The sequence below is a fragment of the Kwoniella shandongensis genome, chromosome 14 (assembly GCF_008629635.2).
Source record: "Kwoniella shandongensis chromosome 14, complete sequence".
Lineage (NCBI taxonomy): Eukaryota > Fungi > Basidiomycota > Tremellomycetes > Tremellales > Cryptococcaceae > Kwoniella > Kwoniella shandongensis.
This window is the reverse complement of record NC_089300.1, coordinates 157522-184055: the sequence shown is the minus strand read 5'-3', so window position 1 is coordinate 184055 and position 26534 is coordinate 157522. Positions and strand designations below refer to the sequence as shown.

The window sequence follows — 26534 nt, the reverse complement described above, 5'->3', positions numbered from 1 at the left end:
TCGAGTAGTATGGCAGGGGTCGACCTACTGGTGCGTTTGAGCGATATGAGAACCGTTGCTACAGTGATGGGAAGGGAATGATGCTTAAATGCGATTGTGGGTCGGAGAAAATAAGCACGTGATTTTAGCGGATGCGGATCTGCAAGATCTATCGAGTCAGATCCAGATCCGCAGCGGAAGTCCGTCACCGTTTCAGGCACTGAGCTTGATACTGTGAGCGTGGGGTTATTGGGGGGTTTTGCTTGTCGCCGAGAAAGTGTCACAACGCAATAGACTCTGCATATCGAATCAAGACCCCCATGACTATTTGTGATAGACTGAACACGTATCCGGACACAAGAAGCTAGTTCGAAGCATTCTGAGCAGAGGTGAATGCTGCCCAACTACCATTGGCACGCGGGACAAAGCTAGTAAACTCGTTATATTTCAAAATGTCTTTCGCTGTCTCCACCAGTGGCTCCTCATCTGGTGATCCCCATGCTCCTCCACCTGATCGCGATAAAAAAACATCAGTTATTTCATTTCAGGCCACATGCCGTGTGTGACTTATTGTGAGAATGATACTCACCTGGAGTATGCAAGATCACCCTATCACCAGGTTTGACCATGACGGAACAAGATGGTTTAGTCTTGACCATTTCATGAGACCCATCCTCCTGTTTCTTGCAGAAGAAGAAAGCTCCTCGTTGACCTGGTCCGCCGCCTTTCATACCATACGGTTGCGTCACTCGTCTCTCTCCGATCACTGCAACACGCATAGCTTCGGAAAACTCAAACTCTCGGATCACACCGTTCCCACCAGGATTTCGACCCACACCACCAGATCCCTCGCGGAGTTGGAACTGACGAAGAACGACCGGTTGTGTCTTTTCAAGGATTTCGGCGTCGGTGATTCGAGTGTTAGTCATGCTGCACCCTAATCAGCTTACAGAATCATGCCTGGAACCGAGACACCTACTTGATGTGCACACCGGATGTTCCTTTCCATGTCGGGCCAGCTCCGGATCCGCCACACACTGGAGGTTGATATCAGCCAACGTGGTCACCCATCACAAGTGTGCGTGTACCACTCACCTGTCTCTCCATAACCGTGTCCATTTTCTCGCACAAACATGATGACATTCATACCTGATACCAAATTGTCAGCAACACGAATTTGATTAGTGTGAGGGTTCTACTCACATCCTTGGGACGCTGCAGTAGCTTCGAAGGCCTTGAAAATGACATCGGTCGTTCGCTGACTGACTTCGGTGTTTCCTGAAGAAACAGCGACACCTGGGCTCGGATTCAAGAGGGTGTTGTACGGGATGCGAAGATCGATGGGGGCTGATGCATATAAGAGATGGTCATTAGTTGTCGCTTGTTCCCCATGTCAATAGATTATGCTACTTACCCAAAACGCCCGCATTGAGCGGCATGTCGGTACCGATCATACACCGGATCTAATTACCATGAGTCAGTCAGACAGTCTATATTTTACGTCGTGAGGCGTCATGCAGCTCACACAATAAGTGATAGCGGCATTGGCGACAGCCTTTGGAGCATTGATATTCCCATGGACCGAAGTACCAGTTCCTTCGAAATCGAACACCGCGTCTCCGGATTCCCCATCAAGGGTGACGGTCAACGCGATAGGACTACCATCATCCATATGATCCACAGCTCTGAGGGGTTCTGACCCTCTTTCTGCGGCGAGTTTTCTGAAGAAGGTCCTTACGACCTGTTCTGCGTTACTTCGGATAGCCTCCATGTAGAACAAGGTGATATCTTGACCGTATTCGTCGAACAGCATTTGGATCTGTTGTGTTCCTACGGTACAAGCCGCGACTTGCGCTTTCAGGTCGCTGATGTTTTCTTGAATCTATGCAGTACAAGAGTCATCAATATGGGCACGACGCACTACTAACATCCGGACCTGAAGAAAGGTGAACGTACTCGTGCGGCGGGTTTGCAGTCTGGATAGTTGCCAGGTTCAGTAAGATACCGGGTGATCTCTTCATGGTTGAAGACTCCATCTCGGACGAGGAAGGCGGAATAGATGAGAGCACCTTCTTGCCAGATCTCCTCACTCTCCGGAGGCATAGAGTTGCCGAACAGACCTCCGATACTGCCAACGCCACGGTACGTCAGGACAGATGTAAGGGGTTGAGATGGATTTGGACCTACTCATTGTGATGAGCTCTTGCAGCGACGAAGAAGACCAAGTTATTCTGTCCATTCTCCTCGTGGAAGACTGGGCAGATGACAGTGATGTCAGGTAAGTGAGTACCTCCCACTACGACAACAGATCAGTAATCATCACTGACTGCTTCAATTTCGTTTTGAATCAACTCACTCTTAGGATGGTTAGACACGAGGACATCTCCAGGTCTCAGCTCTCCTTTGTGCAGTTCAGCTTGTCCCCTGACGGCATATTGCATACTACCCAAATGTACCGGCACTGTCACACATCTTCAGTCAATTTGACATCTATACAAATGTCTCCAGAACTTACCGTGAGGCGCATTAGCGACCAATGATCCATTGGCGGAGAAGATCGCGCAAGAGAAATCGAGCCGCTCTTTGATCTGCAGACTGGTTGCACATTTCTGCAATACTCGACCCATCTGTTCTGCGATAGCCATAAACCTATCCCTCGTCTCAGCTACAGTGACACATACAAAGGACCAAAACGACTCACCTGTTCCCAAAGATGGACAGCGCAATTGGCTCGACCACTCCTACGGTGAGTTGGGATTTCGGTCCAAGACCAACATCGATATACACGAGGTCTTTAAGGATAGTAGCTTCGTTCGCTGGGAAAACCACAATCGTCTGAGTCTCATCCAAAATGATCGCCGGACCGTGAACCTTGGTGCCAGGAAGTAGGTCGCCCAAGCTGTAGATCTTCGTGGTAGCGTATCCTGAAGCTTCCTCGAAATACACTTGGGTCTTGCGTGTTGTGGTTGGAATGATCGGTGACGCTCGGAGTGAAGCAAGTTCGGAAGACCATGCTACTGGGTCGGCCTCTTCTCCTTTGCCAACGCCTGTGACTCTGATATCTATAATCGGCTTTAGTCTGGAACTTACTGCAAATGGCAGACCGAAGCTTACCATCGACTATGAGAGCCTTGTCCTTCGATATGAATGAGAACTCTCGGAGGTGTCGCGCAGTGAACGCAGCCTCAAAGTCTCCGTCTTCTGGCTCTCGAATCATAAGGGATGTATCAGTTCCCTCATACCTTAAGTTGAGGTACACATCATGCGATAGCTTTCCATCCTTGACACCTTGAGCCATCAGTCGCTCAGTGGCTTTAGCCTTGAGCTTCTCCGCTCGAGCCAGGATTCCAGGCAAGCTCTCCGGAGTGAACCTTTCAACAGACGGTTCGGAAACATCGATACCGATGTTGGCGAGAGCGATTCCGTAGGCAGAAAGGACGGATGAGTATTTGTGAGCGAGGACCGAGTTGATACCAAGGTTGGCAGCGATGGCACATGCGTGCTGGCCTCCAGCTCCACCGAAACCTAAATAGCAAATGAGTCACAATACGTATGTATGGTGGACAAAATTGTAACTCACATGATAGGTGGTGGGCAGACGTTCGGTATCCACGAGCTTCTGTCAGGGCTCGGATGGGTCTGCAGTACGTCTTGCGTCAGCACCATCAATACTGTCTGGCATGATGTGTCGCCACTAACCTCGCCATGTTCTCGTTGGCGACTTTCAAGAATCCAGCTGCCACCTCTTCGGGAGTCTTTGGTACCTCGACCTCCTTGTTGATTGTCTCCGTGAGTTCAATGAATAGCCTCCGACTGGCTTCATAATCCAGAGGTTCATTCTCGTTAGGCCCAAAGACTACAATCTAGAGATTAACTTCTATCCATGCGGTCACAGGAGAGCCATCACACTCACTTGATGGGAACGAAGCCACGTGTAGTCTACCCAAGAAGAGGTTCGCGTCCGTGACCGTGAGTGGTCCACCTTTTCGATAGCAAGCGGGACCCGGATGAGCCGAAGCGGACTCCGGACCGACTACGAACATGCCGTTTCGCCAGAAAAGGATAGATCCACCGCCAGCTGCCACAGTATTGATATCCAGTTGTGGCGACTGGATAGTGATACCGGCAGTTCGAGTCTCGAAGACATGTTCGAGCTGACCACCGTATCGGGAGACGTCTGTAGATGTGCCTCCCATATCGAAGCTGTACGTTGTGTGTAGTCTCCATCAGTATGCCGATGTGCACCACGAGGCTTCTTGCTGCTTACCCAACAATTGGAGAGCCCTCTGCTGCATCGTAACAAGTTTGAGCATATCCAACGACTCCACCGGCAGGTCCACTAAGGATGGCCTTAAGACCTGAGAAGGAGTGGATTCCTGCAAGGGTTCCGTCTGACTGCATGAATGCGACCATTGTCCCATGCGGGTCTTGGAAACCGCCCTTGAAACCGCTAGCGAATGAGGAGATGTATTGCTGAATACCAGGCGTAAGATAGGCGTCTGCGGTTGCGCTTGTTCCTGCGGGGTGTTTCAGCTCCCGAATGCAAGTAAAGGGAGCGGCAAAAACGTTGCTCACCTCGAGGTACAATCTTGACTGAAGTCAGAGCACAGGTGATTCAGTGCATGTATATATGTGACAAGCTGACAATGACTTACTCATAGGTTGAAGTTGACTACTGACGCTGACTTGCGTGAAGCCCATATCTTTTGCTAACGTCTCTACTTGCAACTCGTGATCTTGGAAAGTGAACGAGTGCATCAAGCAGACAGCCACCGATTTGAAGCCTTCGTTCAATAGCTGCTGCAAGAGACCCTTGACGTGTGGCACGTCTAGTATGACTCCGATCAGCCTTGTCGATCCCATGTCAAGATGCCAAATAGAGGTACTCACTTAGTTCTTGGATGACCCTAACCTTGTCACCGCTGAGACCGGTCACGTAGGCATCTCCCTCTGGACTGACCGTGGCGTCGGCGGCGATATCATCCCTCGACTCGATTGTCACTCTTTCTTCTACCTCCAGGACCTTTTCGTACAAGACTTCTGCTTTCTTAATGTTCAATTCGAAAAGATGGGGTCGAGTCTGGTCTCCGATTTGGAGAAGGTCTTTGAAACCTTTGGTTACCAAAAGTGCGCATTTCTGCCCTTTACGCTCGAGGAGCGCGTTGGTACTGTCTCAAAACGTAGCGGGATCAGCTCTATATCATTCAAAGTGGCACACCGACAGCTCACGCAACCGTTGTTCCCATCAAGATGTGAGATATCCTTGTAGTATCGATAGGGGTCCCACGAGGAAAGGGTTGACCTGTGAATTTCTCCATGATCCTCCTGATTCCCTCTGTAGGGGCATCCTATCGTTGAGTCGTCTGGTCATCAACCCTCCTTGACATGAGACTTGGTTTCCGATGCTCATGACAGATGATCACCTACCTGGTAGTTTCCAGGATCTACAGAGAGTAGCTTGATAAGGAAAGAAGGGCCATTTTCGGGGATGGCTACACAATCCGTGAAGGTACCTCCTCGATCTGAGAGATTATGGAAGTGAACAGCAGTCAGCACTCCGACAACCACGTATCTTCGAAGGTACTATATGATGCTTACCGATGGCGATCTTGACCTTTGAATCTGTCCTGACTGCGACTGGCATAGTGATGGATCCTGCTTCGTCCGCAATTCGATTACAAGACTGAAGCGACTTTCAATATACAGAAAAGAGAGATGTTCCAGATACATCTGAGATAACATGATGAAGTAATGTCTATCGGCCGACCCGACACCACTCCCAGCTGGAGGCTGGCCGGTGTAATGGCAAACAGTAGCGTATATGTGAACTACAACAGTTCAGACAGATTCTCGGATTCCTCGGATTCCCGGATCACAAAGAATGAGATTAGCCTTCGGCTTTGACCGGGACCCGACACTCGGGTACGCTACCCGGAGCTCAATACGCACCACAGATTTCAAAGTCGCAGGCAACCAGTGAAGGAAATCATGGATCCTCTTTGCACCTTGTGCATTCGCACGCTATCGGATGGGCGCCATTCGTAGCGCGTCAACCGTATAGAGGCAAGACGAGTACTGTGACGTATTGACTGGATTGTTCATGCGCTTATCATGGGTTCAACGATACGATATCCGTCATGTAATCTACCAAATCTCCTGCCTCTTCATACCAATCGATCACGCTGACTTCCTTCTTCTCCCCATCCTGTATAGACCTTACATACGGTACCATATGATCTTTGTAAACTGCTTTAGCGAAATCGTGCATTGCTATTCCTTGTGCGTAGAAACCGGCTTGTGGATTGAACTGCCACACGTAACCGAGTGAACCGACGTCTCGGACCAGTTTGGCGATATTGTCGTCAGTGTCTTCTGTGAGACCGAGTCCGTGGTGTTACATCAGCGATTCAAGACCTGAAGACAGTGGTGAAAGAGATAGCGACGTACTGCTGAAATCTCCGAATGACCAGTTGTACCCTAGCCACTTTCCCGGTACCGCTCTGTGCACTTCTTTCTCGTATCTGACTACCGAATCCCGCTTGTATCCAGGTGCGCAAGACCAAACCATGTCGGAATGAGCGGCATAAGCTATCGATCTGGAGATAGCCGCCTCTATACCACCGTTGTATCTGTACCATCCTCTTTCGTTCCGACATCCTTCAGCATCCCAGATTACAGACATGTTCATCTTAGTCGCAAGCAACAGGGCATCGGACACGTTAAGATTGACTGACTTCGACGTCCATTCCTTGAACTCGTCGGGAGTGCAGCTACCTTTGACCGCTTCATCCAGCGTCTTCAGGTAAGCTTGTAACTCCCATTCTCCCTCTTCTTGAAGACGAGAAACTCCAGTGGTCTTGCTTCCTTGCAGGAATTGGTTCAAGGACGGGATGTCAACGTTGGTTCGGCCAAGGATGAACGGTCGATCACGAGCATCGATGGTCGAGGTGATACGACTAGCCGATTCGGAGTCGGTTCTGCCCACAAGTACGACATGTGAACTACCAATTAAACCAAATCAGCCTCTCGATTACACGCTTAGCTCACAGTAGCTAATAGTGTCGGCGCCTCACCCGCAAATGTCTAGTTGTAATTTTGCGGCGGAAAGACGACGAATGTGTTCAGAAACAGGAACGACGACATGTGTGAGAGATCCAGCGCTAAAGTTCTTCTCGCCAGAAAGCAGGTCGTCCAGATGGATCGCAGCGACACCCGCATCTAAAAACAGCTTGACCATCTTCATGGTAGCAGTCGAATTGCCGTGACTGAAGCATACTGTATCGTAAGCTTTCGATTTTCTGTAACGCCATACATGGGATGGACTGACCCGGAATCGCCATCTGCTATGATCGGCACCAATCGATCGATGCCCTTCTTGCTCCCTTTCAAATTGCCGATGTGAGTTCGGACCTTGTCAACCCGAGCCCAATGTAATTGATTCTGAACCAGCTGTTTCACCTGTAGTGATTGATACACCATGGTCAGCTACATAGACACTGATATTGTTCAATCTGCTTACCTTCCTGGGCAATGTATCGTAGGTATAGTCGGCCAAATCACCTCCACAATCAAAGGTGGGCACATCGGCGAGCGTCGCGTTGGCCCCGGAAACATACAGAGTATCTTGATGACATCCTCTATCAGCTTGGATGCGATACAGTGGGGAATGGAAAGAAATGCTCACCAAATCCAGCCTCACCCATTTCGTGTGCCATGATGGGATCAGCGGCGCCTGAACGTTCAGCTTTGCATGAGCCCTCAGCCGTTCGTAGAGCAGAATCGTACATACCGTAGGTGAATGAGGTAGATCCATTCCGGGAATTGCTATCTAGTGCCTTTCTCAACTTGCGAGCTTGTCGATTCGAGAGCGGGTACTCTTCAGTCGGACCAGGGTTCCTCAGTCGCTCAACATCGTCCACAGTCCAAGATCTAGCAAAGTGAGCTTGTTCTGACGACTGGAAGAACTGAGTCAACTCTCCGATCTGTTCTAGGTCGGACATCGTGATAGTCTATGGATCGACTTGGATGAGATGCGATACCCGTACAAAGAAATGATGGGAGTGTATGGCGCACTTTAAAAGATCATCGCATGCAATCATCAGTACGCTACATCACTGCTGTACATGAGAAGCAATCTGGGTTGGGCAATGCTGGGTACACCAAGTTAGAGCCATCATCAACGCCCGACTGACTTTTGGCGGATGATTTCTGGGCGGATCGGTTCACCGGGTAACCGGATTCCTTCGGATTCAGAGGAATGAAAGATGCGGCATCCACTCAGGACGGGATGATACAGATCGGCCTATAGGACCCGACCGATCATGCATGAGAACTCTCATATGTGATAACAGACAGATAGTGTAAGCGAGCTTGAAAGGACCCCATAGATAATGGCGAGATTGAAGCGGACCTATGCGTTCGCAGCGTTGTTGACATAGTAGATGACGACTAGTAAACTACTAAATCATCCACAGGCGGATTCGATAATCACACAGGACACTTGACCTTCCAAACAGTTCAACACATCTTGCTTAACCCTTCAACGTCGTCCTACTAGCCATGACAAAAGATCCAAACGTCGTACAGGGCTTCAAGGGCTTCACCATCGCCATGGTCCAAGTCGGCTCAATAACAGCGGACAAGCAATCCAACTTGGAACACACCGCTGAGAAGATACGAGAAGCCGCCAAAGGATCTTTGGCTTATCCCAAGATCGACATCATCATGCTTCCTGTACGTGTGCATAACCCGTGGGCGTTTCCAGTCATTGTATTGATGTCATTCCTGCGGTTTGTAGGAGATCTTTAACTCCCCCATGTCCTGCTCTGCTCACAGAGCGAATGCAGAGGTTGTCCCGGAAATCCCTCAAGGTAGTACAATCTCTCCTAAAGAACTTCCTTCGATTAAGCACTCCCCTACTTTACATGTGAGTGTAGACCTCGAGATTCTACAAGAACAGGGTACACAGTGCTGATGGAGAGATATGTTCCACAACCAATAAGATGCTCTCAGGAGCTGCTATCGAGACAGGGTGTTGGATCATTGGAGGTTCGATTCCAGAATGTGCCGAAGGGCAGAACGAGGACGATGAGAGAACATGGAACTGTCTCACCGCATGGAACTCGGAAGGTGTGTGTCTGTGACGATGAGGTTGACGATGCTTAGGAGAGCTGCGATACGACTAAACTGACCTTTTCGCTTGGTCAGGTCACCTTGTCGCCAAATATCGTAAGATCCACATGTACGATGTTGACATCCCAGGCGGGATCACCGTCAAGGAATCGAGTACTATCACACCTGGACGGGATCCACTCATCCTCAAAACTCGTGAGTATGAGCTGGAAATTACGTTGTTCTGTACATTATTGCTGAAAACTTTGGTCTCATATCATAACAGCGTTTGGTACCATCGGTTTGGCGATCTGCTATGACATTCGATTCCCTAGTCTCTTAGCAGCTATGATCGAGAAGGATAAGGATATCTGCGCATATCTCCTCCCAAGCGCATTCAATTGCGTCACTGGACCTTTTGCGTGGGAAGTTCTGCAGAAAGTCCGGGCGATAGACAATCAGATCTTCGTGGGGATGTGTTCCCCAGCCCGAAACGATGATAACGAGGTGAGTATCACAGTAGTCTTATTGGAGATCCAGCCAATCGTCCAGTAATCTTCCTTGCAGTATGTTTCATATGGTCATAGTTTGGTCTGTGCACCAAACGGTACTATCATCTCCACTCCTACACCGGAGGATGAATCGGAATGTATCGTCTTTGCGAGGCTGGAGCCCGAATCGATGCGAACGTGTAGACGATGGCTCCCCGTTTGGCAGGTGAGATTGACTCCTTTAGACCCGTAATCTCGCTCTCCCAAGCTTGACGCTGATAGACTGTTGCGATTGCAGAGTCAAAGGAACGATGTCTATACGACACCTAGCTTGTTAGCGCAGCATAACAAAGCCTTGTAGATGAACATTGTTGGATGCATGCTGTATATCGCTACTGAATCTTTGATATTCTGGATCTTCATCACACACAGAACACTGGGTTGATCCGTTGATGGGCGACCTCGATACGGCAGTCTAGCCAAGGACAATAGTCCTTCAATGCCATAGAGCGCCTGAATCCCTACTATACCCCCCATACGTGAGACGATTGGGAGAATTGTTGACCCGATCACTGAACCCGATAAGACTGTATGAGTACGTAAATGCATGTACAGTAATTGATCAGCAAACGAAAGGGGACCTGAATGTAGATCTGCCTACATCGTTATTGATATGAAATAAAAGTCCGGATTCGCTCGGGATCGGTGTACATACTGTTTTTACTGTAAAAAGACTTTCCAGGGTAGAGTCCGTCCAGTTACTTTAGCTTATCTCTCCTCCTACTAACTTAATCATCGCATTCCACCGGCCGGATATGTCTGATTGATCCATCCCGACGATTCCGATAACAGCGATGGTGAAACCAAACCAAGCCAATGTTGCTCACATCTTACCCTTTCATCATGGGACTGGATGACATCGTCACGTTCAGTTTGTTGTTGTACATATATATAAACAGGTGTGAGGGAGAGAAGTTTAACCTGAAAGATCATGTCGATCAGTCAAGACCACTCGACGACTGCCTTCAAGATGTCTTTCGAGCAGCGAACCCATCCTGTGGACTTTGAGTCTAAAGATACATCGAGCAATGGTCAAGATGAGACCGATGTCAACATCCTATCTGTCGAGGACAATGTCCCTTCAACACAAGCCCATCTCGCTCGAAGGCTTGGAAGTAGACATATGCAGTGAGTCATCGTCGTCATGCATGACTAACTAATATGTAAACATAAAATTGATGAAATGCTTGACCTTGACAGAATGATTGCATTTGGTGGTGTTATCGGTTCAGGTTTCTTCGTCTCACTTGGAAGTGGTTATCACACCGCTGGTCCTGCCGGTCTCTTAATCTCATTCTCCTTGGTCGGACTTCTCCTGTGGATGGGTAAGTGCAGATCATCGTCACTGTACGATTGATATGACATGCTTACAACCTATCCTCTTTTATCTAGTGATGCAAGCTATCGGTGAGATGTCGGCCTTCGTGCCCATCTCTGGAAGTTTCATGGCATTTGTAAGTATGGTTTAGTATGGCATCGAAATCTCGGCTGAACTGAACTACAGGCGTCCCGATTTATCGACGAGTCCGTTGGCTTTGCTATCGGATGGGGATAGTGAGTCATACGCCAACAACACACCACACTGCGAACATGGATGCTGATACTGCGCTGTCCCCTCGACTTAGCTGGTTCCTATGGGCCACCATTGGTATCTCGGAATATAACACCATGACGATCTTGCTCTCGTATTGGAACACTCACATCCCGGCTTATGGTTGGATTCTCATGTTCAACGTGTTCTTCCTCATCATCTGTTCGCGTGGAGTTCGATTCTTTGGAGAACTTGAGGTCATCCTCTGTGTCGGTATGTTGATGAAGTTCGTTGGATAACACGGGCACGGCTGACCTATGCCGCTTCCCAGCCAAGATGTTCTTCATCCTTCTGGTCATGTTAGGTTCTATTTTGATCGCTGCTGGAGCTATTGGAGATGGTCCAGTACTTGGGTTCCAGTACTGGAGAGATCCAGGTTCTTTTGCCAACGGAGTGGCTGGCGTCTTCAAGTGAGTTGTCGAACTGATCTGCCGAACATCGTACTCATCTCGTCACCGTGTGTATATAGGACGCTCCCTCTTGCTGCCAACTTCATGGTCGGGAGTGAGATGCTTGGAACGACAGCGGGCGAGAGCTCTTCACCGGCGCGAGATGTTCCCAAAGCTGCAAAACAGGTGGTCTGGCGAATCCTTTTCGTCTTCATCATCGGTATCATCTTACAAGGGATGATCGTGCCCTACGACGAACCACAATTGCTCAGCGGCTCCAACCCCACGTCTAGAGCTATGATCGCCATCGCCATGAACAGAGGTATGTCTACACTGTAGGATCAAGTCAAATTTCATCCCAACATCGCTGACTTGGCTTCGAATTCGACAGTGGGAGTGTCAGGTATCGGTCATGTCGTTACCGCTTTCTGTTTGATAGCAAACATCAGTGCCCTCAACGGAACTATGTTCATCGCTTCTCGAGCGCTTGCAAGTGAGTAAGATGTGTGACAGTGCTACGAGCCGTGAAGGCTAACGGGCACACCACAGACCTTGGTCACATCGGACACGGCCCCAAATTCTTGGCCAAAACTTCGAAGAACAATGTGTGCGTGGCCTCTTGATTCATTGCAGGCATTAATGGAACTGATAGCTATATTTTATGCCATTCAGCCCTGTGTACGGTGTCATCATCACCAATACTCTCGCTCTATTATCTCTTCTTAACCAAGCATCTGGACCGTGAGTTAATCTGTATCTTATTGTCTGTACGTAGTCGACCTTCATCTGCTCACTGTATTTTTCCCCTTACAGTGCTGTTCTCTTTACATGGCTCGTGAACATCTCAGGAGTTTTAGCATTCTTCGCTTGGATGACGATCTGCCTCGCTCATATCCGATTCCGAATCGCCTTGAAGAGACAGAACGTGCCGCTTAGCGCGTTACCTTGGACCGCACCGCTACAACCTTATATCTCCTATGTAGGACTCGCCGGTTCGATCTTCTTGTGAGTGAACGACACCCGGCGGTCCAAATCATCCTTTGGACGTCAACGTACTGAAAGCTGTTCTTGAAAATTCACAGCACATTGATCTCCGGATGGACATCTTTTCTCAAGCCTTTTGGTGAGTCTTGCAAGACTCTCGCCTTGACGTGGATCAGTAATGCTGACCACTCGTATCTCCAGATATAATCTCATTCCTACAAGCATATAGTCAGTATCATCTCCTGAGCGATAGTAGCATTGTTCATTGTTCTCACTGACTGAAGCCATTCGCCACCGAAATTCAGTCATCATTCCCGTCTTCTTCATCTTGGTCATTGGATTCAAGCTCGTCAGGAAGAACCCCTGGGTGGATCTTTCTACGGCGGACGTTACGACCGGTCGATCACTATGGGATCCAGAGGAGTTGGCGGTAAGTCGATCCAAGTCAGACGAGAGATGGAAGCTGATGCCATATATATGTTGCCATTCATAGAAGACACATGGTGCCAAGAGGTGGAAGCAGAGGGCAAAGGAGCTCATTGCGGGATAGACCGCCACGGTTGGCAATAGGACCAGGGTGTGTCGATGTATCATCTGTCGGAAGGGTTACAATTGTAGTGTCCGTTTGTGCTGTACGAGTTCTTTATAGGTTTTGTCATTCACAGTACTTGTTATTATGAAGAGTATGTTCACCAGACGACATACGTTCAGTTGCCCCTTCAACCAAAGTTTACTTTGACGTGCACAATTTTTACGTGATACCGACCGACGTTACAAATCACAACTTACACCTGAGACGAAGGGTAATCAAACGTATGTAATAAATCTGGGATGTGAAAAGGATTGGGCTGAAGACTATCGTGGAACAATTCTAGGAACCCAAACATATCTCCTGCACCGCCGTCTCCCACACCAGTGGTAGCGACGATACTGTCCCCTGCACCTGGTGTCGACGCATTGTTTGCGTGACTTGGGATCCAATCTTCTCGCAAGTCTCGAAGGATGGAGACTGTTTGCTCAGCCCAGATATGGCGTAGTTTCGCGATGAGGGTGACGCATCGGTCGAAGGATGCAAGTTTGCGTTGACGTCGCTCGACGGTCGCTCCCGCTTCCACGGCTGACATCAAGAGGACAGACGCAGCAGCGTAGGCGATGTGGGCTACGATATAGTATAGTCGTCAACAACCGATATCGCAAGCGCGACTGTTAGGGAAGACACTTACTGCTAGTTAGTGGCCCGTAGCGAAGTCCAATACATTCATCGTACACCTTTTAACGCTGATGTTAGCCCTGACACACGAGACGTAAATGTTTACGAGGACCAGCTCACCTCCAGAAGCGCGACAATCGCTTCTGCTGCTTGGTCAGATGACTCAATTGACGATCTGTCGCCACTGCTGTGATCCAATCGACCATGCGAAGTCGGTCTCACGACGAGGATGACAAGCAACTGCATGTCCAGAACGTCAACAGCAGCCCTGGAACAATCTACGAGGCCAAGGCAGTTTCACTCACCCAATGATACATATGCAGCAACAGGAGAGCTGGTGTGGCATTGTCGCGAGGATTTTCCGCCAAATGAGCGCCTGCTGGCAATTGGTCTTTCCAGTCCTGTAAGCGTGTCTTGAAGTGTGATGCTAGAGAACCTTTCAGAGACTGCTCCCCAAAGCTGGTAATTCCATACCTACGTCAATCTGTCTTCAGCTCCTACAGACTTGATGAGGACAGACAACTACGCTCACAATCGTAGATTGATATCACCAGCTATAGCTAGGAGTTTGCAAGTTTCCTTGAAGACTGTTGAAGCGTAAGATGGGTGACGGGACACAGTCTGCAGCATGCCTCGATATCGGGGCGGTTGCCAAGGTACCGCATCCAGCTTTGCATCCACAACGTATTCGTCAACTTCGAATTCCCGCAACGTGGGCAATCGACCCAGCGCCGTCGACCACAACCTGCGATGATCATCAGTATCACTCGACATATCACCCAGAAAAAGGACACGCACTTGTCCAAAGCGTATAGTGACCAGAATTGCGAGTCGCGCGATTGTTTCTGCTTTTGCGAGAGTTGGCCTGCCCGCACCAGATGCGCAGAGTTGAGATGCAAACCCATTGATTCTAATCTTCGGTCAGGCATGCAATCCTCTGAAACCTCCGTCTCTGCCAACTCACGTGCCACACTGGTCGCCATCCCTATCAACTTTGTGAGCACAGCTAGACCAGAAGAAGGTACATGGCGTCCATGACTCACCAAAGTACAACGAAGCTAGATCCTCCCTGCATATTATGGTCTGCAAAGTTCCCAGCAGAAGCAGTCCTTTGACTGTGCTAAGCATTGGCTTCTCACACTCTTGTAGCGCATACTCCATCGCCTTGGTGGAAAATGCCACATCCGCTCGTGGATCGACAGAGTCAGAGAACCGAACAGCGTTACCTAATATTGCGTTATGCAGGAGGGGAGAATAGGCGTCTGTTCGTGTGAACCCGCGAGTTCTTTGCAAATCGCCCCGGAATGCAGAAATGTCTGCTACCTAGAGCGCCGGTCCTTCAGTCACATCTCGAACAGTGACTAATCGACTCGGACTTACTAGACACCAAGGAGCAAAATAGCTGTCAAAGAGGTCCAATAACTCGTCATGCTCTTCTATACTGATGTCCAGCTCTTCCGGTAAATGTTGCAGAGGATGAACAGAGGCCAAAGAGATATCGCTGTCGGGGGACAGGGAGGATTCTGAACCCAAGACAGGTTGATAACGTCCAGGGGTTATATGGGTTGTCTGCGGTGGTGACCCTTTCTCGGAGAGTAAAGCGAAAGTGGAAGTAGGACCATAGTACCGAATACCGCCATCCGTATCCACGATCTGCAAAAGAGGAAAGAACAAGTTAACGCGAGACCGGGGTATCACACAGTTGTGCTATGCACTCACCTTAAGTCGGTTTATCATTGTCTCCACTGATTCGAATCTATCATCGTCGTCCTCCTTCCCAGTCGAAAAGGCTACACTTTAGCAACATGAAGGTCTCATAAGGGAGTTATACTCACCGTAATGCGCGCTTGTGTCCTAATCGCCTCCAGCTGTCTCTCTAGATTTTCTATCTTGTTCTGATAGGCTTCATTCTGCGCACGGAGACTAGTCACTTCCGTCATCGAGGGGAGACTACGGCCAACAGGTCAGTGTATATTTTGTTCTCGCGTTCAAAGAGCGCTGCGCCGATTCACCATCTACGGTCCGACTCTTTCGTCCAGGTGCACTAACAGCTGTCGTCAGATGCAACAAGCATACATCGCCGAGGAGAGGCACACCTACCTCCAAACTGCCAGCAGTGCTATGGTATAATAGCCTCGGCGTAAGCTAGAGTGTGGGATGGTAATGTAGTGTAAGTAGCAGACTTACCAACTTAGACACCGAGGTCTTCGTCCATCGCATTTTACCTTCCTACGGTGAGAATCACATCAGCGCCATGCTCTGTCACGACTGTGGTGATTGGATAGCTGAGCGGGTTCTTTGTTGATCTCACCTCGATCTACAATTAGCACATGCTCTACGGGTATGTGCTGTTTTGCGTCTGTTGACAGTCGATTCCTCATTCGAACCGATCCGGTATGTCGATGGACCCGACGCATCTCTCAGATCATCGAACACTGTAGTCGTCGTCCCCAACGGTTCTCGTTGCGGTTGAGATGAGGAGGGGAGACAGTTGATCGCTGGAGGCAGAGATACTACTGGAGGGAAGATTGATGGCGGAAGTGGGGCAACATCGGTATCATGAGTATGGATAGTCGGAACAAACGACCTTAGCCGGTCCGGCGAGTTGGACCGGAGAGCGGCTTGATAGCTATGTAAGAGGGCTGAGAAGTCGTACGATGTAGAAGACATCTTGGTCAGTGCAGAACGCTATCGATCGCAGTCGCAGCGGTTGAATTGAAGAGCAGTACTCTGACAGTGCAAAGTGTGAATCGATTCACAATTTACGAAGAGTAAAGTATATTAAGCACTGCTTATCACCGGATCACTGTCTGCGACACTGTCCCTGACTGACCACCACACCGGGAGATAAGGACCGATGCACGAAACAAGGTTAATACGCCAGATCTGACTTTCTCGTGATGCCTGAATCACAAAGTAGGAATACGAGAGAGAGAGCTTCAATGTACCTAGACGACCTGAGACGATCTCTGGTATGCATACAGGTCGTGTATCTGACTGTATCAACAACAAACCCTCTTCATCTCGAAATGTGTGCAGAAACTCCTCTCGAAGACGTCGACTGCGAGACCACAATCGTGATGCACTGGGCCGTTATAAGTTGTAACTCTGAGGCACTGTAGGGAGCCTCACTCATTGTTGTTGACCTGTTGTATGTATAGCTGATTTCGAAGTCATGTTAACCATACATTTGAAAGAAAGAAACAACTTACCGATAACCTAGGCTCAGTCGCAAGCTGATGCATCCCAAACAGGAAACAGTCAACGCGGACATAATGTTCAATCTCCGTCCCGAACCTCGTCAGGCTTCGTTCTGATCTGTCGTTTGCTTCCTCAATCTTCGACATTATTGCAATTGCATCATCCAGATACTCGTCAAGTTTACTCTGTCACCGCTTCATCAACTACAGCAGTCCATTCTTTTGTTGCCCCAGAACCCGTCAAGATGTTACGTCAAGCATCATCGCGACTTCTCGCACCCACCTTCCGATCTGTCCGACCCATCTCTACTACCTCTCCTTCCCTTATAAAAGTCCGATCAGGTTCCAAACCCCCCGCTTCGGCCCCCGCTTCTGGCAAGAGTGCAACTCCATCTCCTGCAGAAAGACCACCCACCGTTCCTGATGATATCAAAGCTCCTGCTCAATCATTTGAACCGATAGTCAACCAACCAGCTGGCGCATCTTCCACTGTCGTTCCTCCACCTTCTAGCGAAACACCTCTGAATGCTACAGCGGCATCAGATGTTCCTCTCACTCCTCCTGAACCCCCCGCCTCTACTGCTGTAGAGAGTGAAGCTTCTGCTAAACCGGATTTCAGCAAACTCCCTTCCCTCGATATCGACCCCGAAGCGGCTCTCCCCGAACCTCAAGCTGAAGGCTCAGAGGAAGGCGAGAAGAAGAGGACAGGTGCAGGCAAGAAGGAATATGTTTCCTCGATGGAGAAATCTAGAAGGATGTGGATCAGGATTGGATACGGTGCTCTTATTGCCGGCGGTCTCGGTGCGGTGTACTCTGTCGGAGGACAAAACGAAGGAGAGGTGAGTAATGGCAATTACTCAAAGAAGGTAAACCACCACTGACTAGCATGTATAGAATGCCAACTCGGAAGGACCAGTAGCCAACTTCAAGAACAACATGTCAGAGCTCTTCGACGTACGTAGCCGCCCTTCACCGAGTAGAGGTTAATCCAGCTAATCGGAATTACTCTTATAGTACTTCAACAAACCCGCTTTCAAAACCCTGCTCCCTGACCCCCTTCCTCCTCCCCACCAAAGACCTTACACCCTTGTGATCGATCTCGAGGGATTACTGGTCCACTCCTCATGGGATGTGAGTCAGCTGGTGGTCATCAGGACTAGATACAGCAGCTGATGACACCTGGAATACCAGAGAACAAACGGTTGGAAGACCGCTAAACGACCTGGTGTGGACTACTTCCTCGGATACTTGTCGCAGTTCTACGAGATTGTGTTATTCACCAGTCAACCACTCTATGTGCGTCTGATTTCCCTTCCCGGAAGTCAGCAAGCGGTAGAAACCGAGCTGACTGAAATCGAACACAGACCGCCGCTCCTGTTGCTGAGAAGCTCGACCCTTACCAGGCTTACTTGCCATACCGATTGTTCAGAGAATCAACCCGATATGTCAAGGGCAAGGTGGTCAAGGTGAGTTGAACCCTCAAAACCTATGGGTCCAGTGAGCTCATGAACATTGTAATTTTGGTAGGACCTCTCATACCTCAACCGAGATCTGTCCAAGGTCATTCTCCTCGATACCAACCCCGAACACTCAGCTCTCCAGCCCGAGAACGCTATCACCATCAAACCTTGGGAGGGTCAGCCTCGGGACAAGGGCCTTGTTGAGATGATTCCTTTCCTCGAATGTGAGTTACTATGATGCTCTGACTTTGCGCGAAGAGGTAACTGACCCCCAATGAAACTGTCAGCCATTGGTATCTTCAACCCTGCCGATGTCCGACCTATCTTGAAGGCTTACGAGGGCAAGGACATCCCCGTCGAGTATGCCAAGAAGGAGGCAGAGGCGAAGAAGAAGGCCATTGAGGACTGGGAGAGAACGCATCCTACCGCCGTGGCAGGTGCGGGATCCGGTTTCTTGAGCAGCATGTTCGGCAGTGTCGCCGCGGTGAGTGTACTTAGGCACAACATGAGGGAGTCTAAGCTAAACGACTGGAATCGCAGCCCGGCTCAACTCGGCCGAACCAACCGATGACATATCTTGAGCAGAAGCGAGCACAAGCGCAGAAGATCTATCAGGAAGAGCAGAAGTACTGGGCAGAGCATGCTGACGAGTTCAAGAAGTGAGCTCGCGCAGCATACCTGGAGTGTGATCAACATGCTGACAAGTGCGATGTGTACAGGTTGATCGAGGAGGACAAGCAGAAGCAATTGGCTGAGATGAAGGGATCATTATTGGGCTATCTCTCTGGTGGACCCAAGCCGGAGGGTGGGGCCGGGCCTGCTCCTCAGTAGAGCGACTCAGGAAGGAAGTGCAATGTAACTCAGTAGTACAGCTTCTGTGCCTCATTTAGGGTCAGGGCGATAGCGTCTTCCGATCCTCAATGCAGATGCATCTTTTATCACTCCTCGACTTTTTCTTCGTACATTATGTCAAGTCTAGTGACCAGCCTTGTCGGCCTTCTCAGCCTCGGCAACGAATTGTCGGATGCTGTGGGGATTATCGGTGTCAGCAAATGTGTAGGTAGAGTCGGCCGAGAGTATGCGATTTGTTGTAGACCGTCATCCTAGTCCGTCCCCGTTCCACGGACAATGCCTTCCTGCGCCAACTGCCAACACATGCTGCTTTCCATAGTCGCACACTCTTGGTTTCTCCAACGTTGGCCAGTCCCCTCCCTTACTACCTTCAATTCCCTCCACCTTTTTATACACGAATCACCAAACCGTAGCCTTCCCTGAACCAAGCTTGAATTGGACAAAACAACTCACAAGTCCTCCTCCTCGGGGGTCTCACCGGAGATCGTCTTGTCCTCTGAAACAGCGACGGGGGCAGAAGATGAGGCTGAGGACTTGTCACCGCCACCTGAGGAAGCAAGAGCAACACCGATGGTGGTGAAGATTGTGCCGAGGGCGCTGTGGGGGGTAAGTTGTAGGTAGGATCGTAGCAGGATAAAGTAAAGGTCGGGTTTAGGGGTAGGTAGCGTCGTAGCGAGTATTGGGTGAAGAGGGAGAGGATAAGGATCAAGTATCGTCAGCTAGATGTAGACAATACTGGCAGATTGAGGTATTCGGCCAAGCTTACATGTACTCGTTCTAAAGAGACACAAGGGGAGTCGGTGTCAGCAGAAGCGCCAAATGTGCCTAAAATGCGAAAGCCAGCTGTCACTCACCTTGATAGCTCGTCCGGCGATGTTGTACGACATTGTGTAGGAGTGCTGATTAGGTTAAGGGGAGGGGGGAGTGAAGCAGCGTGTGGATATAGCAGTTGTAGATGGATTGGTTGTGACAGCAGTGAGAGTGAGTGAGCGAGTGAGAAGCAGAGAGAGAGAGATCCGCTACCACATAGAAAACGCCGAAAATTCCCGAAGTGGAATAACGTGGTTCTGTACCGGGAGCTCGCTCACTCGAGAGGTTGAGATTTCAGAAAGAAACAGACATCTATCTATCTATCGTATTGGTATTGAATACATTGCTATTGCTATTCGCAGAATATTGCTCACCTACCCGCTCACGATGATCGGCCACCTCACCTCTTTATTGCGTCCTTCGACCTCAGCGATTGCTTCTTCCTCGCGATTCACACTCCCTTTACAACACTCACTATCACCGACCACTTCGAGCTTGTTGCAGCAGGTCAGACATCGGGGTCAGCTTGCGCCTAGACGGACAAAGTTCAAGAAGAGTGCGAAGGGTGCTCCAGGAGTGAGTGGTGATTCTGGTCTTGGCTCAGAATGGAATAGCGGGTTGCTTTATCGCTGACCTTTGCTTTCATGTAAAAGACACAAGTACCCATTGTATGTTTTAGCTAATCGGGCACCGCGTATATGGGAAGGACGATCGAGCTAATTTTACGTTGGACTGACAGGGAGGCTCGTTAAAAGGAACCACGCTCCATCATGGTACTTATGGACTTCGAGCTTGCTCCTCTGTTCGAATCTCCGCAGCTCAGTTGACATCTTGTCAGATGGCGGTTCGAAGACGTATCAAGTCCGTCAAGGGTGCACAACTATATCTACGTGTCTTCCCTGATATACCGGTCTGTGTGAAAGGTAACGAGCAGAGAATGGGAAAGGGAAAAGGTAGTTTTGAATATTGGAGTTGTCGAGTTAGTCCGGGTAAAGTGATCTTTGAAGTTGGAGGTGGAGGTATAAGAGAGGAGATTGCAAAGGCAGGTGAGTGTCGATGAAATGTCGAGTCTTTCATTTTCTTTCGTGTTGAGAACGTCGTTGTCGTTGTATTGTCAGTCAAGATTGGATTGGAGCTGATTCTCCCTTCTCGTTACAGCCCTCAAACTCGCTCAAGCAAGACTCCCTCTCCAAACAGAATTCATCACCATTTCCGCCCCACCTCGACTCGGCAAGATCTCCTCGCCAAAACTTGCCCATCCACCTTCCGCTCGACCTTTACCTGCCGGATTAGCATACTTTGATGCGAAAGATGAAGGAGGCGCGAGGGATGTTGTCATGAAGCGAGAGGAAAAGACCGTGGATGAGATCGTTAGAGGAATGGAGGCTTTGGACGTGAAGAAGGTAGAGGCGGCTAAGGGGGTTGACGCATAGGAGATGCTATCGTTCATCAAGTCATGTATTTGCATTGCTACATCATCGTGCATTGGCATGACATGATGCACCATCGCTCGTGCAAAAGCTGGTACATTTGATCGGTGGTCCCAGCGTTCGCAAGCAGTAGTTCAATCGTTTTTAGCCATATACTCGGAGACCGGAGCCGTCCTCAGCCCTTGTCAGCGGAATTACACTTAGAACCCAGTCACAGAGTCATCCATCAGGGTCAGGAATTCACATCCTTTCTGGTTTCATGCTTCTGTCGCTTGTTTGATCTCGCCTCGATAGCAGTGTGACTCGAGCGATGTGTTTGATAGCAGTTAGCTGTCTTTGAGCAGAAGGTTTGAGATTCGACTTGAAGTACGAATGCTTGTCGATACGTCAGATGTGATACCCTTGAGCCATTCTCTTCGTCGTGGACCGGCGAATGTGAGTGTTAGTAAGAGCCAATCTTCCCACTCGGTGGAGTGACTGAAACGAGATAGCTTTCTCAGCTCTGCCCGAGGTAGCTGACAACCCGAAAGCATTCCCATGAGGCTTGGGTTATCTGAAGATATATGCATGATCCCAACCGCCTAGTGAACTCGCTCCGTTGGCCAGATCGAGCTTGTTGAGAAACTCTTTGGTGCGATGGGGTCGGTCTATCGTCGAACGAAGTGAAGAATGTCAGTATTGTTCTATTTCTGCGCGTAACGAGTATGCCTTCGTCTCCATCTCCCCTCTTACCAAACCCCTCTGATCTTCTCCCTTTGTCTCCAGAGTGTTGTAATTGTAGGCCCTCCGCGATGTCACGAGATCTCGTCATCTGTGCAGTTGTTCCGACTCCTCCCCTCCCTACCTCTTCTTCCCCATTCCAACAGCTCCATTCGTTCCGCCATACGTCCCATCATCATCCTTTCCGCATCCTTCTGGGTCATATTGATCTTGCTCGTTCCCCATTGTCCAATCAGTATAAAAGTCCATCAACTCACACTTTGTCCTCGGTGAGACCCTGTTAATCTCCTATCACGCTCGATCATCATATCGTCCCAAGAATCGAGGTTGTATCGTGGTGGCTACGGAGGCACTCAGCATCAGTTCACATCCTGTTTTACAGTAGGTTTTGGTCCACAGCAAAGCTCAAAAGAGCTTGCATCGTAAACCCACCTTGCCGTCGTTTGTCATTCGTTTGGCGACGTTGAAAGCGTTACCTGTAACACCGAACATGACAACGAGAAGACCTATAGATTACAACAAGTGGGTTAGAGTAGGTCCTAATGCGAGTGTAAACTTTCAATTTAAAAGAGACGGCTCCAAACATACCACAAGGGATAAGAGCCTGTTCGTCTTGATTGTCAGCGGTGTTCACAACATGATGCAGAGGAAGGGAAGGGAAGTAGCTCACTTCCCAGGGAACGGGCATTATGTCCTGCTTTTCGATAGCTAGGAATGAGATGGAATGAGATACAAGGCGTTCGGCGGGAGTGACGGCCGAGCAAAGGACACAGAGTTAAGTTGTAGTTATGATTCAAGCAAGTCAAGCAATCTACATGAGATAGGTCAACGACGATTGGCTTCATTCACTCACCAACGGGGATGCTGTCTGTCGCTGTGGTGGTATTCCGGGAGAAAGGCAGAAAAAGTGATACGGAAGAAAATACCACAACTACAACTATCCACGTGGCAGGTGCTGAACAACACGTGATACCAAAGTTGGACTCGAACTGCCAACTACTGTTGCATTGTCTGTCTTCATTCAACTCTACTTATAGTTATACTTCGTCTTACATCTCTCGCTGCCTCTTGCTCACCCCACAGACAAGCAACAAAGATGCCGCCCCGGAAAGCTCAAGCGGCTAAAAATGAGCCTAAAAATGTATGTCTTGTACCCCATCCCTGCCCACTATCCCTCTCATTGCGCGATCGGTCATAGCTGATCATGTCCACCACTCTCAACCTCGAACTCGACTTGACCACACAGAAACCTGACCAAGTCGAAGAAGCTCCATTACAAGCTGTGATCCTTGCCGATTCGTACAACCGTCGATTCGAAGTTTTGTGTCAGGACCAACCTCGTGTCTTGTTACCACTATGTTCGACACCATTGCTCGCTTGGACGTTGGAGAGTTTGAGCTTGAGCAAGGTCAAGCAGGTGTTCATCTTCTGTGGAGTACACTCGGACAAGATCAGAGCATTCATAGAGTAAGCTGTTCAAAACCCGCCAATCGTCTCAAGCGGTGTGAAAAGGAAGCTTACAGTTTACTTTGAACAGGACTTCACCCTATCGATCTACGTTGGACATCCAATGTCTTTCCTCGCTTACAGCAATGTCAGCAGGTGACGCTCTCAGAGAGCTGGACGACATGCATGTGAGCTAGAATATCTTTCTGGCTCTAGAGGTGACCTAGCTCTGACCCCATGCTTAGGTCCTCAACGCCGATAACCCCTTCATCCTCGTTCACTCTCCCCTTGTCTCAAATTACGACCTATCGAAAATCATTGAAGCGCACAAGAAGAGGAGAGAGGAGGACAAGAATTTCATCATGACTATGGGTGTAGGACGTGGTGGACGGTGAGCTTTCGAGGGCTTTGCTGTCTAATCACCCTAGGTGATAGTATCTGACAGAGCAATACCTACCACAGCCGACATCCCGAGTCCCCCATCATGCTGGTTCATCCTCCTTCTTCCCGACTGCTCTACTACGCTCCTCACCCTCTCACGCCATCTCAGCCTAGAGTCTCTTTCCCATCCTCCCTCTTCCTCGATCCCTTCCCAGCCAATATCGACACGTACGAAATATGGTCTGGTACCCCTGCTTCTTCTTCGTCAACTCGTGGCGGATACCGTGATCTCGGTGTCGACATTTGTGAAGCAGATGTTCCCGCTTTGTGTACCGAGAATTTCGATTACCACGACCTACGAAGACATTTCGTTAACGGTGTCCTCACCAGCGAGCTGCTGGGAAAGAAAATCGCTGTCCATGTGGTCGGATCAGAAGATGACGATGGTGAAGGTAAAGGGGATGTGAGGAACAGTAGTGGTGGGAATTACATTGACAGAGTCAGAGATACAAGGACATTTGGAGAGATAACGTGAGTTTTGATGTTGCTACAGTCTCACAACCGTCAGGCTGACTGGAGTAGACGAGATGTACTGCGTCGATGGGCATTCCCGCTTGCACCAGATCTCAACGAGCCTGGCGGTGTCGAATATGAGCTTCGAGTAGGAAACGTGTACATCGCACGAGACAACGTGGTTCTGTCCAGGTGAGCAGAAACGACAATGATTGGGCTAATGATGTAGGACAACAACACTCAATGGTCCCCTTCTCATCGGTCCTCGTTCCGCTCTCGCCCACAACACCCATGTCAACCAGTCTACTCTTGGCGCCGACTGCTCGGTCGGACCTAACACCACCATCGCCCAATCCTACATCTTCGATGACGTCCGGATAGGCGCCAACTGCACAATCAGGGAGTGCATGATTGGGGAGGGTGTGATCATCGGCGATGACGTGACAATAGGTAGAGGAGTGTTATTGGGCAATGGTGTACGCCTCGGCAAGGGCATCACGATTCCAGACTTTGCCAGGATTGGCAGAGAGAGGTACAGAGGTGATGATTACGATTCGGACGACGAGGATGACGAAGAAGATGAAGAGAGGAACCGCCGATTAGATGTTCTTGGTGCGGAGTCGACTGGGTACTTGTGGCCCAACGAGGAGGAAGAGCCACCATCCGACTCAGAGGACGAGGGAGAAGATCCTTATGAACATCCGAAGAACAAGAAGCTCCTTCAGCTTGGTCGACGGTTGTCAAACCTTTCCGTGTCAGAAGTCTCCCTTTCCACGTTATCGAAAGCGTCGTCATCGCCTGATTCTTCACCCGCTTCCATCGCATCTTCCGCCTCACTCCCCGACATTCCGTCTCTTTCCCTCGATTCTGGTCCTCCTCCCGCGTTCTACTCAGAAGCTGCAGCTTCACTGCAGCGAGCCTTCGAGGAGGAACACAGGATCGAGAACGCATTGTTAGAGTTGCGAACCCTTGTTATGGGTTACAATGCCGGTCTCGACCGAGCCAGAGAAGAGGTGGTCAAATTCTTCATCTCCAAGATCGACGTTTCGACCGGTTCTGCAGCGGCAATCCTCAAATCCACAATGACCATCTGGTCAAGATGGGGACCACTTGCGGCCGACCTTTCACCAGACTTGACCAACATCGCATTGGACACACAAGCGTACTGCGTCAATACCGCATCGCATAACCCTTGGTTCGGCATCATCTTGAGAGGATTGTACGAGGTTGACGTTCTGAGTGAAGAGGACTTGGTGGAGTGGAGATCGTTATCGGCGTCCAAGGGGGAAGGAGCGAAGAACGAAGAGGAGAAGAAGAAATGGGCAGAGGTGTATGCGAAGGGAAAGACATATGTGGACGTGCTGGAACAGATGGAGAGTGACGACGAGGATGAGAGCGAGGAAGATGATGAAGAGGAAGAGAGCGATGATGAGTAGTGCATGTTCTGAGAGGGGGATGGAAGAAGGAGATGAGGGGTCACTATCCAGCATTTAGGCATGAACATTGATGCATTATACGTAGCTTGTTTCTACAAAGCGATTCAAGGGGAGGAGATAGCCTCGCCCTCGCGATGCGCCGGACACGCGGCGGCATACAATGCAATCGAGAGCAGCGAAGGAATTGACACATTGAGGAAGACGTCGTTGTAGAAAGGCGCCAGTGTCCGAGCCCAGAATGATAACCTTCATGATTTGGTCGAAGAAAAAGCATTGGTGATATTAGATACATCAAGGTACATACGTCGAGCCCTCCAGACATCCATTGATCACCTCCCACTACCAGCGATGTCTAGTAGCAGCTCATCAGAGGGTGAGATACCATTGATAATGTAAGATAAAAGGAATTGAGTATAGGGATGTCGCAAGGCTACTATCAAGAAACTGGCTATTAAAGTACGACCACAACAA

The 26534-nt window shown here is 49.5% G+C and overlaps 10 protein-coding genes across 10 annotated transcripts; 5 read left to right on the top strand and 5 right to left on the bottom strand.

The window, feature by feature from the left end:
- Positions 1–343: 343 nt before the first annotated feature.
- On the bottom strand, positions 344–5623 carry CI109_107149 (uncharacterized protein; the record flags this gene model as incomplete). Its single annotated transcript, XM_032003606.1, has 23 exons — positions 344–489; positions 569–909; positions 959–1016; positions 1075–1128; positions 1183–1326; positions 1394–1442; positions 1505–1861; positions 1936–2107; positions 2167–2275; positions 2336–2440; positions 2495–2628; positions 2681–3041; positions 3094–3504; positions 3560–3618; positions 3679–3835; positions 3893–4182; positions 4247–4496; positions 4555–4572; positions 4635–4808; positions 4870–5147; positions 5209–5327; positions 5407–5501; positions 5578–5623. 23 exons carry the CDS (start codon positions 5621–5623, stop codon positions 344–346), a joined length of 3927 nt encoding a protein of 1308 aa, XP_031862019.1.
- A 465-nt stretch (positions 5624–6088) lies between these two features.
- On the bottom strand, positions 6089–7979 carry CI109_107148 (isocitrate lyase; the record flags this gene model as incomplete). The annotated part of the gene is made up of 7 exons (XM_065967973.1): positions 6089–6351; positions 6427–6980; positions 7053–7244; positions 7307–7437; positions 7499–7602; positions 7664–7711; positions 7769–7979. The coding sequence occupies 7 exons, from the start codon at positions 7977–7979 to the stop codon at positions 6089–6091; spliced, it is 1503 nt and encodes a 500-aa protein (XP_065824045.1).
- Positions 7980–8538: 559 nt separating this feature from the next.
- CI109_107147 (uncharacterized protein) lies at positions 8539–9942 on the top strand (the record flags this gene model as incomplete). The annotated part of the gene is made up of 7 exons (XM_032003604.1): positions 8539–8712; positions 8777–8905; positions 8982–9108; positions 9187–9306; positions 9377–9597; positions 9658–9807; positions 9880–9942. The coding sequence occupies 7 exons, from the start codon at positions 8539–8541 to the stop codon at positions 9940–9942; spliced, it is 984 nt and encodes a 327-aa protein (XP_031862017.1).
- A 669-nt stretch (positions 9943–10611) lies between these two features.
- Positions 10612–13155, top strand: CI109_107146 (uncharacterized protein; the record flags this gene model as incomplete). Its single annotated transcript, XM_032003603.1, has 15 exons — positions 10612–10769; positions 10842–10966; positions 11034–11095; positions 11146–11195; positions 11267–11445; positions 11504–11642; positions 11702–11943; positions 12013–12114; positions 12171–12228; positions 12294–12362; positions 12435–12626; positions 12704–12744; positions 12807–12833; positions 12911–13035; positions 13099–13155. 15 exons carry the CDS (start codon positions 10612–10614, stop codon positions 13153–13155), a joined length of 1626 nt encoding a protein of 541 aa, XP_031862016.1.
- A 235-nt stretch (positions 13156–13390) lies between these two features.
- CI109_107145 (uncharacterized protein) lies at positions 13391–16485 on the bottom strand (the record flags this gene model as incomplete). Its single annotated transcript, XM_032003602.1, has 15 exons — positions 13391–13764; positions 13829–13874; positions 13936–14055; positions 14121–14289; positions 14348–14560; positions 14614–14725; positions 14780–14800; positions 14859–15138; positions 15196–15468; positions 15535–15588; positions 15651–15765; positions 15828–15859; positions 15916–15934; positions 16003–16044; positions 16127–16485. 15 exons carry the CDS (start codon positions 16483–16485, stop codon positions 13391–13393), a joined length of 2229 nt encoding a protein of 742 aa, XP_031862015.1.
- A 775-nt stretch (positions 16486–17260) lies between these two features.
- CI109_107144 (uncharacterized protein) lies at positions 17261–19306 on the top strand (the record flags this gene model as incomplete). Its single annotated transcript, XM_032003601.1, has 9 exons — positions 17261–17854; positions 17910–17969; positions 18030–18146; positions 18207–18311; positions 18380–18481; positions 18543–18699; positions 18763–18959; positions 19016–19134; positions 19195–19306. The coding sequence occupies 9 exons, from the start codon at positions 17261–17263 to the stop codon at positions 19304–19306; spliced, it is 1563 nt and encodes a 520-aa protein (XP_031862014.1).
- Positions 19307–19450: 144 nt separating this feature from the next.
- Positions 19451–20214, bottom strand: CI109_107143 (uncharacterized protein; the record flags this gene model as incomplete). Its single annotated transcript, XM_065967972.1, has 3 exons — positions 19451–19502; positions 19781–20046; positions 20182–20214. The coding sequence occupies 3 exons, from the start codon at positions 20212–20214 to the stop codon at positions 19451–19453; spliced, it is 351 nt and encodes a 116-aa protein (XP_065824044.1).
- Positions 20215–20524: 310 nt separating this feature from the next.
- On the top strand, positions 20525–21570 carry CI109_107142 (ribosomal protein L16; the record flags this gene model as incomplete). The annotated part of the gene is made up of 3 exons (XM_065967971.1): positions 20525–20713; positions 20877–21183; positions 21296–21570. The coding sequence occupies 3 exons, from the start codon at positions 20525–20527 to the stop codon at positions 21568–21570; spliced, it is 771 nt and encodes a 256-aa protein (XP_065824043.1).
- Positions 21571–22148: 578 nt separating this feature from the next.
- On the bottom strand, positions 22149–22975 carry CI109_107141 (uncharacterized protein; the record flags this gene model as incomplete). Its single annotated transcript, XM_065967970.1, has 5 exons — positions 22149–22214; positions 22545–22628; positions 22720–22793; positions 22876–22891; positions 22958–22975. The coding sequence occupies 5 exons, from the start codon at positions 22973–22975 to the stop codon at positions 22149–22151; spliced, it is 258 nt and encodes an 85-aa protein (XP_065824042.1).
- A 408-nt stretch (positions 22976–23383) lies between these two features.
- Positions 23384–26063, top strand: CI109_107140 (uncharacterized protein; the record flags this gene model as incomplete). The annotated part of the gene is made up of 7 exons (XM_065967969.1): positions 23384–23428; positions 23534–23754; positions 23825–23921; positions 23979–24124; positions 24196–24645; positions 24697–24786; positions 24857–26063. The coding sequence occupies 7 exons, from the start codon at positions 23384–23386 to the stop codon at positions 26061–26063; spliced, it is 2256 nt and encodes a 751-aa protein (XP_065824041.1).
- Between the last annotated feature and the right edge of the window lie 471 nt (positions 26064–26534).